The 13295-nt window shown below is 49.0% G+C and overlaps 1 protein-coding gene across 1 annotated transcript in view; it reads right to left on the reverse strand.

The window, feature by feature from the left end:
- The window catches only part of tmem178b (transmembrane protein 178B), a 494362-nt gene that overhangs the window by 371697 nt on the left and 109370 nt on the right, over positions 1-13295 (reverse strand). The window contains exon 2 of the mRNA XM_038780955.1: positions 7211-7324. Within this exon, the coding sequence (XP_038636883.1) occupies positions 7211-7324 (114 nt within the window). The remainder of the gene's footprint in view (positions 1-7210; positions 7325-13295) is intronic.

Genomic DNA, 13295 nt, shown 5'->3' on the forward strand with positions numbered 1-13295 from the left:
ACTTACCTCACTTCCTGCACTGACAAGTTGAGCTTGGCCGCGACCTCTGGAACCCCCAATGCCATTACCTAGATTGTTACCTCTTAGATGGTTCGTGAGCCCTTCCCCGCCCCACCCCTTAAGGGCAAGGCACCCCAGGCCCAACCCCTGGCATGGGCAACCCGGCACCCAGGCACTGCCGGCCTGGAACCCTGCAAATGCCCCAGCCATCCTGGCAGTGCCATCTGGGCACCCTGGCAGTGCTAATGTGGCACTGTCAGGGTGCCAGGATGGCTGGAGTGCCAGAGTGCCACCCTTCCCAGAGCCCGACCACCCGGCGGCCTCCGATGCTGGTTAAGCTCACTGGGCTAAATCGCTGGCTTTTAAAGCAGACCAAGCAGGCCAGCAGCGCGCGTTCAATTACTGTACCAGCCTCCCCAAACAGGCGCCGGAATGTGGCGACTAGGGGCTTTTCACAGTAACTTCATTTTAAGCCTGCTTGTGACAATAAGCAGTTTTCATTTCATTTTCATTTTATGACCTGGGATACCCCCGGGGCTAGGTCCCATTACACCTGGTCCAAGTTTGTGTGGACCAGTGCTAAATGGGGCCATAGTGACATCTCACCGGCGTTTGATCTCGAGGCATTCCAAGCGTCACAAACAGCATGAAGACAGGTGCGACGAGGCCGTTCGATGGCGTCTGTAGTGTTTATGGATTTCCAAAATATATTCGATAAGGTACGGTATAAAAGGTTATTACATGAGAAAAGAGTTCATCGTGTCGGGGGTGATATATAAGCATGGCTAGAGGATTGGCTGGCTAACAGGAAACAAGAGAGTTGGAATAAATAGGTCATTTTCAAATTTTCAAACTGTAACAAGGGAATCAGTGCAGGAGTCTCAACTATTTACAATCTATATACTAGCTTGGATAAAGGGACAGGGTGTATTGTAACTAACTTTGCTGACGGAAAGACGGAGGTTGAGGGGGGGATCTTTTTGAGGTCTACAAAATTATGAGAGGTATGGACAGGGTGGATAGCAACAAGCTTTTTCCAAGAGCGGGGGTGTCAATTACAAGGGGTCACGATTTCAAGGTGAGAGGGGGAAAGTTTAAGGGAGATGTGCGTGGAAAGTTTTTTACGCAGAGGGTGGTGGGTGCCTGGAATGCTTTGCCAGCGGAGGTGGTAGAGGCGGGCACGATAGCATCATTTAAGATGCATCTGGACAGATATATGAATGGTGGGGAACAGAGGGGCGTAGACCTTGGAAAATGGGCAACAGGTTTAGATAAAGGATCTGGATCGGCGCAGGCTGGGAGGGCCGAAGGACCTGTTCCTGTGCTGTAATTTTCTTTGTTCTTTGTTCTTTCACACAGAAATAGATTGTGAGGAGAGACAGAAGGGATAAAGGTAGGTTAAGTGACTGGGCAAAAAACTTGTCTTGTGGCGCATAATGTGGGAAAATGTGGCATGAAGTATAGAATAGCACTGTATAACTTAAATGGGGAGAAATTGCAGAATGCTGTGGGAGAGTGATTGGGGTGGCTTTTTCCGTGAATCACAGAGAGCAAACATACAAGTATAGCAAGTAATTAGGAATATCAAAGTAGACAAGTCTTAGAACATAGAACAGTACAGCACAGAACAGGCCCTTCGGCCCTCGATGTTGTGCCGAGCAATGATCACCCTACTCAAACCCACGTATCCACCCTATACCTGTAACCCAACACCCTATACCCTTAACCCCTTTAACCTTACTTTTTAGGACACTACGGGCAATTTAGCATGACCAATCCACCTAACCCGCACATCTTTGGACTGTGGGAGGAAACCGGAGCACCTGGAGGAAACCCACGCACACACGGGGAGGACGTGCAGACTCCGCACAGACAGTGACCCAGCCGGGAATCGAACCTGGGACCCTGGAGCTGTGAAGCATTTATGCTAACCACCATGCTACCGTGCTGCCCTTATAGTGTCTTGTGACACTATAGTGAGACCGACCTGGAGGGCTGCATGGTGGCACAGTGGTTAGCATTGCTGTCTCACAGCACCAGGGTTTCAGGTTTGATTCCAATCTTGAGTGAACGTTTGGAGTTTGCACGTTCTCCCCGTGTCTGTGTGGGTTTCCTCCGGGTGCTCCGGTTTTCTCCCACAATCTAAAGATGTGCAGGTTAGGTGGATTGGCCAGGCTAAATTAACCCTTAGTGTCCTAAGATGTGCAGGTTAGAAGGAGCTACAGGGTTACGGGGATAGAGCAGGGGTGTGGGCCTAGATAGAGGGTTGGTGCAAAATCGATGGGCTAAATAGCCTCCTTCTGCACAGTTTTGCTCCCCTTATTTAGGGAGCGATATACTTGCATTGGAGGCAGTTCATGGAAAGTTCACTTGGTTGATCCCTGGGATGAAGAAGTTATCTAATGAGGTTGGGTCTACACCGATTGGAGTTTAGAAGAATGAGAGGTGAACTTACTGAAACATAAGATCATGAGGGGACTCGACAAGGTGGGTGCTGAGAGAGTGTTTCTTCTTGTGGTGGAACCTAGAACTAGTGGACATCATTTAAAAATAAGAGGGCGCCCATTTAACATGCAGATGAGGAGGAATTTCTTCTCAGGGGCACATGAATCTTTGAAATTCATAACCCAGAGTGCGGTGTAAGCTGAGCCATTGAATATATGGCTGAATTAGACGGGTATTGGACCTTCATGGGAGTCAATGGTTTAGGGGTTGAGACCACAGTTAGATCAGCAATGATCTTCTGGATGGGTGAGTAGGCTTGACGGGCCCAATGGCCTACTCTTGCTTCTTGTAATCTTATGTTCTACCAATCCTTCTCGTTGGAATTTTTTCACAAGAGATTAAGAATGTGTCTTTCTCTTTGTGACACTAAACACATTAGTAAGACCGAGCTGTCTGAAGGATAAATGGAAGATTCTCACTCGCGTAAATCTTTAAATGGTCAATTATTTCACATTCTCTCCATTGCATTCGCCAAACCAGCAAGATAATTTGATTAACAGGCTCCCTGTGTCATGTGTGTTCTTCTTCCAGTGGGTGTTAGGGTACTGCGATGCGTATGAACCAGAGGCCCACGTTGGCCATTTCTGACTTTGTGGAGGGTGTGAACACTGCCTCTGGAGGTAAGAGGGACGGCAGTGGCTTATAACCTGGGAGCAGTTTACCGACCAGACTACCAACCAATCAGTTATTAATAACCAAACAATAAATAAATCTTTTTCCCCATCCCCTACTGATGACGATGACCCATCACAGGATACTTGTGGTTTTGTTCGGTACAAAAATGGACTTTGTGCTGGTGCTACGCCTGGTCGCCTCTCAGGAGTTGGGCTTTAACAGACTTGGCCATTTAAATGTAGCTGGGATCCGAATAGAGTGATACACATTCAGAAACTGTACACAGCCTCCATGGCAGGCCCAGCCTGGGTTGTTCATTTCAGCTGTTCAGCTTACGTTAGCTGTTAGTGATAACCAGTGTAACAATATGGATCTCCTGTCGACTTCTCTCCCTCTGTCTCTCTCTGTCGGTCTCTTATCTCCAAATGTCACCAGCTTCCTCTTTCTCTGTCTCTTGACTCCCTCCCACCCTCTCTTTCTGTCTGTCTCTCCCTGTGTGTGTCTCTCTCTCTCTGTCTCTCTCTCTGCCTACTTCTGTCTCTGTATCTGGCTCCCCACCTACCCATAAGGCTATGTTCTTTGCCCGATACCTTCAGCAGTCCCAGGCTCAGAACTGTGGGGAAATACTTCATTATCTTCCTCGAGACAGTGCTCAGGATCATTAAACAAACATTTTTAAAATTTAAATTTAGAATACCAAATTCATTTTTTTTCCAATTAAGGGGCAATCTAGCATGGCCAATCCACCTATCCTGCACATCTTTTTGGGTTGTGGGGGCGAAACCAATGCAACACAGGGAGAATGTGCAAACTCCACACGGACAGTGACCCAGAGCCGGGATCGAAACCGGGACATCGGCGATGTGAGGCCGTAGTGCTAACCCACTGTGCCACTGTGCTGCCCTATCATTAAACAAATATGCGTTGAACCTGGGAAGAGCATTTTGATTTGGGAGAAATTTGAAACAATGAATTGAGAGTAGTACGCAAATTTAAAGAATATTGGCTAAGGTATGTCTCTTGCGACTGATAAATCGCAAGGTATGGTACGGTAAGGAGCGGGATGGTAGCACAGTGGTTAGCATTGTTGCTTCACAGCGCCAGGGTCCCAGGTTTGATTCTCAGCTTGGGTCACTGTCTGTGCAGAATCTGCACATTCTCCCCGTGTCTGCGTGGGTTTCCTCCGGGTGCTCCGGTTTCCCGCCATAAGTCCCGAAAGACATGCTGTGAGGTAATTTGGACATTCTGATTTCTCCCTCACTGTACTCGAACAGATGTTGGAGTGTGGCAACTAGGGGCTTTCACAGTAACTTCATTGCAGTGTTAATGTAAGCCTACTTGTGCCAACAATAAAAATTATTATGATTATCAAACAGTGGTCCTGCATCAATACCAGCAACCATTATGTGTTGCACGTTAACAGGGTCCATGTAGGCTGGTGACACCAAAATCAAGATACAGAGCTTTCCTTGATTGAGAGTTTATTGACTTGTTCAGTCTCACAGCTCTCCCCCCACTTAACCCAGTGTCCCAGCTGTCCCCTATCTTTACTCTTTTGAGTACATTAAATTTAACAAATAAAGGGGGACAAATTAACAAAGAATCAAATTCTACACTTTTAGTTGAACAAAAAAAGAGAAGGGTTGACAGCATCTGGTCAGGCACTGTTACTAAAACATAACATCAAAATAAAACTTACAAAATCAAACCCCAGTGTCAATCCTGGGAGTGACAATGCACCCCAGCTATCCCATGTAATACTTTCACAAAGACAATTACTACCCACAACCTATTTCTCTCGAACGTAACAACGTCATTGGCAAGACATATTTTTAACACACTAGACCAGTATTTTATTCTGGTACATCCAATATCTACTGTAATGGTAATGTTGCTTTAAGAATATTCCAGAATCGTGGCAGATGTTACATTGGATATCACTGCGCTGAAATTCAGAGTGAGCAGATTAAAATAAGATACACGCTGAATATAAAGGTAGACAGCAGAATGGTGGGTGCGATTCAGCTATCACACTGCATGCAACGTGGTGCCAGGCACCATGGGTGAATCACGGGCGAAGATCACACCATTGCTAGCCGTGATCCAGATAATGATATTTATTAGGCTCATTTAACTATGCCGCGCTACATTCACTCGCCACCCAGTGACTCGGTAGTGGAGTCACCAACCACATTGGCAAAGCTTTAACCGGGCGTCGATTGAACTAGTCTCCACAAGCAGAGACTAAACTAGTCATGATGGCCACTTAGGGTTGAGGAGGTCGTTGGAGCCCTCCGGCGGTCGGCGACAGGGCAGGACAGTACCCTGTCACTTCCCCAGCAATGCCAACCTGGAACTGCCAGGGTGCTGGGGCACTTACTGGGTGCCAGCCTGGCAGTGCAGGTTGGCACTGCCAAGAGTCGGGGTCTGAGGGGGAGGCCTATGCCATGAAAGGGGAGTGAAAGATGGTGGGGGGGATTGACGATGGGGGGATCCTGAAAGGGTGGGGCTCCCAACAGGGGGGGCGTGGAGGCCTGAAACAGGGGAGAGGCCCTCAGCAACCCCTTAGCGTGGTGTCCTCACCTGGTTGGGGGAGAGGTAATGCGCATGTCTGGAGGGGGTGGCATTGCCCGTGGGTGAGAGTGTTGGGGACCCTCAAGCTCACTTAGAGATCAGGGCATCCTTTCAAAATGGCGGCCCAATCTCCCAGAAGTCAGTCTCACCGGCGCGTTAAGCTCCCAATTGAACAAATTTCTAAACATGGGCTCGACTGTGGAGAAACCGGGAGAAACGCCCCAAGGGCCCAAAAAATGACTCCGAGCCCAAGCTAACCGAATTGCAACAAAGTCTCGTGTCGAGCGGGTTTAGCTGGGTGGTCCCTGGCGCTTGCAGTGCCGGGAAACACCATGCTATCAATGCTACGCCCTGCTGAGGATGCACTTAGTCCCGTTTCCTGCAATGAGGAACTCCGCTCGCCGGAACTCCTCGCAGGAGGAGATCGGGATGCCATTTTTAAATGGAATCCTGATCTCTTGACTCCCCCAATGTGACCTTCAGATCACCCAAACATCTATGAGAGGGTCCTCGGGCCCCCCCCTCACACCAACTAACATAGGCAGGGCACCGCCTGGCCCGACCCCCAGCGTAGGAAAAATGCCAGTCAGGCACTTTGGCACCACCAGCCTGGCACCCTGGCAGTGCCCAGTGTCAGCAGGCAATGTCAGGATACCAGGCTGGCAGGACCAAGTTGCCCAGGATGATTCCGGAAGAGGGATCTCACGGCATCTACAGGTCCAGCCCCATTCTGACCGAACGAGATGCAGCGTGGACGATGGATCCCTCCCTTAGTGCGGCTAAATCCAGGTCTGGATCTCACCTAAAAAGCCCGCCAACCGCACCCAAAATGGCACTTTGAAATTTTCGGGCTGAATCGCGCCCGTTAAGTTGCAAACCTCAAGCTTTTAAAAAAAAATAATTCTAATTAAGGGGCAATTTTAGTGTGGCCAATGTACCTACCCTGCACATCTTTGGGTTGTGGGGCTGAGACCCACACAGACACAGGGAGAATGTGCAAATCCACATGGACAGTGACCCGGGGCCGGGATCGAACCCGTGTCCTCAGTGCTGTGAGGCAGCAGTGCTAACCACTGTGCCCCCGCGCCGCCCTTTAAGCCTCAAGCTTAAAGCTCACTCGTGTTTGTGAAGAGAGACATTGATTACAGACAGTACAGCAGGGCACTGAGAAGGATCATGACAGCTTCCAACCAAAAAACTGTGCGAGATTACTGAACGTTGCTTCACCTCAATACAGCACAATCCCCACGTCCACCCAGATCACATCATGACAGCATTGAGAGAACAATCGAGTCAACTCACTGATCCCTATTAGAACATGGAACATAGATATTCATCAAACCGGCCTCATTTTTTCTCACCCTTGCCCCCACTCCCCCACCACTCATTTCATACAACATAATGACCTGTAGAAATCGACTGTGTACGAACAAGCAACTGAAACGCAGCCCAGCATTCCCATTGAATCACATGGCCCCGTTAAGGGAGAGGTTATTAGGAGAGATTCTAGACTTACGCAAGGAGTGCCACTCATCTTGTCGGATGGTTTTCGTGATGTTGTATGAAAGATTTTTCGGAAGGATTGCTGAGGAGTAGTGATATTTGATTGGTGTACATCTGTTTATCACACCTGAGGGGAGGGGAAAAAAACAAAGGTGTTAGGTACATTTGACAAGAAGAATATACATCACATCATCATGTACAGATCACTCACTTTATTACTGTGAAGTTACGACCTCTGTCTTCCTCTTTGGCTCTCTCTCTCTCTCCCTCCTCCTCACACTGTCATTCTCTTATTCACTCTCTCTCTGTCTCCCAATCTCTATTTTCTTTCTCGCTATACATCCCTCTTTGTCTGTCATTCTTTCTCTCAAACTCTGTCCCCTCACTCTTCCCCTCTAATTTTACTCCCTCACAGTTTCTTTCGCTCATTTTCTCTCTCTCTCTCCACCTGTCAATCTCTCTGGTTCATCCTCCCATCTCCTCTGACCATTTTCCTAGTACAAGACGTGCCAGAATGAACGGTAACGATTATAACGGAGTCAAAAAGCGAATAGGGCGGAATCCTGGGAGAATTCTCCAACTGGACGCCGGTGACTTCAGTGGAAACACCACAAACTCACATGAACAGGGGTTTGCACTGAACGTCCACCAATGTTACACGGGGCTAAATAAGTTCACCCCCAAAAGAATTCTTCCACCCTGCTTCTCTTTCCCTCCAGAAGCCCTCTGTATCATAGAATTTACAGTGCAGAAGGAGGCCATTCGGCCCATCGAGTCTGCACCGGCTCTTGGAAAGAGCACCCCACCCAAGGTCAACACCTCCACCCTATCCCCATAACCCAGTAACCCCACCCAACACTAAGGGCAATTTGGGACACTAAGGGCAATTTATCATGGCCAATCCACCTAACCTGCACATCTTTGGACTGTGGGAGGAAACCGGAGCACCCGGAGGAAACCCATGCACACACGGGAAGGATGTGCAGACTCCGCACAGACAGTGACCCAAGCCGGAATCGAACCTCGGACCCTGGAGCTGTGAAGCAATTGTGCTATCCACAATGCTACCGTGTTGCCCCAGCTACCATGTATTAACTGGGGTAAACAAAGACTCCTGACATGAGGGACAGAGCCTATGCTCTCGCTGGTGGTTAGTTTGGAGGGAGGAAGGGTATCTGTTTATGTGGGATGGTGGAGGAACAGAACTCTGTCACCTCCCCACTTCTGCCAGAATTAAATTCTGGGCAGGAAGGCCATTGGTTAACTGACCCACCCAGCCATCTATTGAAGCCCTTAAATGACCAATTAATGACCACAAAAGGGCCTCATCCTGCCGTCGCTGCAGGTTGTCCTGTTGCCATACGGTGGTGCACGACAGCAGTTGTGCGACCAGATTGTCGCCTCCAGTGGGGGTAGATGGGATGGGGAGGGGGTGGTTCCCCTCAATCAAAGACACTCAATGCCTGATCGAGAGACTGGACATTGGAAAGAGGGGTAACTACCACTCCCCTGCCCTTGCCCTGCACCCTTCTCCCCGTGAAATCCAAGCCCCCTCATCACTCCCACCCCCCCCTCCCCCATTAATTACCTGTGGTCTGGGTGGCCCCATATCTTTAGGATTCTGGTGCCTGTCCTTCCCCAGTGGCATTGCTGAACGCAGCTCTCAAGGGCGAGGTTTCTACACCTCCCCCCCCCCTCCCCCACCCAGGTAGCCCCCCACCCCTCACCCACCTCAGTGCTCCCTGACTGCATGGTGTGTGATTCAATGGTCTTCACAAAAAGAGGCAGCACGTCTGTCTCGCTGATTCTCCAGACGGTAGTCGAGAACCCTCCCCACCCCCGAAGCCTCCATATGCTCTCGCCCAATGTCCCAGTGACCAATCCGTACGTGCGGGTCGTTCCAGTATCAGCGGGCTGTACCACAGCGGAGAGACATCATTGTGGAACTGTCCTCGTTCAATACCCACACCTTGTAGCCTTGGATAGTGACCAAGTTGGACCACGGGTCCTGTGGATTGATCTCCTCTCCGGCAGAACGGCACTGAAGCCAACAGCAGCTCCAGTTAATACCAAAGTCAGCACAGATTGAAAGTGAAGCCAGGGCCTCCTGCCCACATCACTCAAAGGCAAAGCAGGAGTGACCAATTGAGCAGGTCCTGGAGAGATGGAAGGTTCGTTTTCCAAACTAGACGGGGAGGGATAATAAATCTGAAGTAAGAGGGGCAAACACCTTTATCTGGTGGTCTGCACCATTCTCCTGATGTAAAACCCACCTGATTTCACCGTGTTATTGTTAAGGGGCATGGTGGATATGCTCTGAACCAATGTATCGTTTTGGTCTCCTCACTTACTGAGTTGGTTTAGCTCAATTGGCTGGACATTTGGTTTGTGATGCAGAGTGAGGCCAAAGCATGGCTTTAATTCCCGTACTGGCTGAGGTTATTCATAAAGACCCTGCCTTATCAATCTTGTCCCTCATCTGAGGTGTGGTAATCCCCAGGGTAAATCACCCTCCCTCCCCTCTCACAAAGCACGTACACAACAGGGTGTCCCAACCTCCACCGTATTGAAGCCTACCACGAGAAACCCCCACCAAAGACCTCCATCAGAGGCCCCCATATCAGAGGCCCCCATATCAGAGACACCCCCAAAGACCTCCATCAGAGGCCCCCATATCAGAGGCCCCCAAATCAGAGACCTCCCCAAAGACCTCCACCAGAGACCCACATATCAGAAACCCCCTAAAGACCCTCCACCAGAGACCCAAACTCTAAATCAGAGATCCCCCCCATCAGAGACATTCCCTTATCAGAGACCCCATTACAGAGACCTCCAGTACAGAGACCCCCAGTACAGAGACCCCCTCCCATTAGAGACGGCGGCAGGTGGCGGAGAATTGCCCCCACCGCCCCAATATCTGATGTTCAGTAATCCTGAGAACTGAGAGTTTAAACCCTAGTGTTGCAGTTTGAGAGGTTTAAATTAGCTTTTAAAATCTATAAATAAGAAGCTGAAATCAGTTAAAATGAGCCCGAAGCAGTCGGATTGTTGTACGGGTAAGGCCGTTTCACTCTTGACTTCCATCGTGGTCTTTTCCCCATTGAGCCTGTACCTGACCAGTTCCACCTGGCTGACTCACGTCTGCCCTCTGAAATGGCCTACACAGCATCTTTGTCAAGCCAAGAGCCTCACCATTACATTCTCAAAGCAGTTAGGGATAGCCAAGAAATTTCAGACTTCTGAGTGACGGCCACATCTCATGAATGAATTAATAATAAATTGGACAGGTTCTACAACAGACGGGTGATTGGCTCCATCAGATTGGTGCGCAGGTAAGGATTATATACATGAACTCAGATCATGTTGATATTCACTCACCCTCGCACACAGATACATACACATACTCACACCACCCATATGGACACACACTTAGATTCATTTGCGCACACACACACATTCACTGACACTCACACACATTCTCTCATACATGCAATCACACACGCACACACACACGCACATATTCACTCCCTCCACCACCAATGCACAGTGGCTGCTGTGTGCACCATCAACAAGATGCACTGCAAGAATTCACCAGGTCTCCTTGGATAGCACCTTCCAAACCCACGACCACTACCCTATAGGACGACAACGGCAGCAGATACCTGGGAACCATCATCTGGAGGATCTCCTCCAAGTCACTCATCATCCTGACTTGGAAATATATCGCCGTTCCTTCATGGTCCCTGGGTCAACATCTTGAAGCTCCCTCCCGAACAGCACTCTGAGTATACCTACTCCTCAAGGAATGCAACGGTTCAACAAAGAAGTGCACCACCACCTTTGCAAGGCCAATAGGCATGGGCAATGAATGCTGGCTTAGCCAGCGAAGTCCACATACCATAAAAATTCACACACTTCTGCACTCACATGCACACTCACTCAGATGCACAGGCGTTTACTCACACACATACATGACAGGGTCCAGAGAAGGTTCACAAGAATGATCCCTGGAATGAAGAGCTTGTCAGATGAGGAGCAGTTGAGGACTCGAGGTCTGTACTCGTTGGAGTTTAGAAGGATGAGGTGGGATCTTATTGAAACTTACAGGATACTGTGAGTGGACGTGGAGAGGATGTTTCTACTTGTAGTGTGTGAGTGAATGTGCCTTTCATCTAGAGGACCCTGGAGGTGTCCAGCCCATCTGACACCGTCCCTTCCTGTGATACACGTCCTGCCCAGCGCACTGAGAAGGCACTGCAACAGCCCATTGCTCAAGAGTACGCCCGGACTCTCAACATCCAGGACCCCAGGGGACGCCCACCAGTCATCTCAGGCAACAGACCTCTTCAACGTTACCTGTGGACCTTGGACAGACGCCTAGGCGTAGTGTTTTTTTTGTTCATTCATGTGGGATCCTGAGCAATTTAGAGTCAATCACATTGTTGTGAGGTCTGGAGTCACATAGAATCATAGAAAAGTTACAGTACAGAAGGAGGCCATTCAGCCTATCTTACATAGATGGATACATAGAAGATAGCAGCAGGAGGAGGCCATTTGGCCCCTCGAGCCTGCTCCACCATTCATCACGATCGTGGCTGATCATCCAACTGAACAGCCTAATCCTGCTTTCTCCCCATAGCCTTTGATCCCATTCTCTCCAACTGCTATATCTAGCCGCCTCTTGAATATATTCCAAGTTTTAGCATCAACGACTTCCTCTGGTAATGAATTCCACAGGCTCACCACACTTTGTATGAAGCAATGTTTCCTTATATATGTTTACCCTGAATCCTCAGACAGTGGCCCCTGGTTCTGGACACACCTATCATTGGTAACATCTTCCTTGCATCTACCCTGTCTAGTCCCGTTAAAATTTTATAAGTCTCTATGAGATCTCCCCTCATTCTGAACTCCAGGGAGAACAATCCCAACCTAGTCAATCTCTCCTCATATGACAGTCCCGCCATCCCTGGAATCAGTCTGGCAAACCTTCGCTGCACTCCCTCGAGAGCAAGAACATCCTTTCTCAGAGAAGGAGACCAAAACTGCGCACAATACTCCAGGTGTAGCCTCACCAAGGCCCTGTACAATTGCAGCAACACATCCCTGCTTCTATACTCGAAACCTCTCGCAATAAAGGCCAACCTACCATTAGCCTTCTTTACTTCCTGCTGCATCTGATGCTTACCTTCAGCGAATGGTGCACAAGGACACCCAGGTTCTGCAGCACACTCCCCTCTCCCAATTTACAACCATTCAGGTAGTAATCTGCCTTCCTGTTTTTGCTTCCAAAGTGAATAACTTCATACTTATCCAAATTATACTGTATCTGCCATTGATTTGCCCACTCGCCCAACCTGTCTAGATCATGCTGCAGGATCTCTGCATCCTCGTCACAATTCACCCTCCCACCTAATTTGGTATCATCTGCAAACTTTGAGATGTTACATTTTGTTCCCTCATCCAAATAATTAATATGTATTGTGACTAGCTGGGGTCCCAGCACCGATCCCTGTGGGACCCCACTGGTTACTGCCTGCCAATTTGAAAAGGACCCATTAATCCCTACTCTTTGTTTCCTCTCTGCCAACCAGTTTTGTATCCACCTCAATACATTTCCCCCAATCCCATGCGCTTTAATTTTGCACCATAATCTCTTATGCGGGACTTTGTCAAACGCCTTCTGAATGTCCAAATAGACCACATCGACTGGCTCCCCCTTGTCGACTGTACTGGTTACCTCTTCAAAGAATTCCAACAAATTTGTCAAGCATGCTTTTCCCTTCATAAATCCATGTTGGCTCTGACTGATCCTGCCACTGCTTTCTAAATGTTCCGCTATAAAGTCCTTGATAATGGATTCAAGAATTTTCCCCACTACCGATGTTAGGCTTACTGGTCTATAATTCCATGCTTTCTCTCTACCTCCCTCTTTGAATATCGGAGTGACGTGAGCTACACTCCAATCTGCAGGGACTGTTCCAGAGTCTATAGAATCCTGGAAGATGACCACCGATGCATCCACTGGGTGGGATTCTCCGACCCCTCCGCCGGGTCGGAGAATCACCGGGGGGGGGGGGGGGGGGGCCGTGAATCCC

This window comes from Scyliorhinus canicula, chromosome 20 (genome assembly GCF_902713615.1).
Source record: "Scyliorhinus canicula chromosome 20, sScyCan1.1, whole genome shotgun sequence".
Lineage (NCBI taxonomy): Eukaryota > Metazoa > Chordata > Chondrichthyes > Carcharhiniformes > Scyliorhinidae > Scyliorhinus > Scyliorhinus canicula.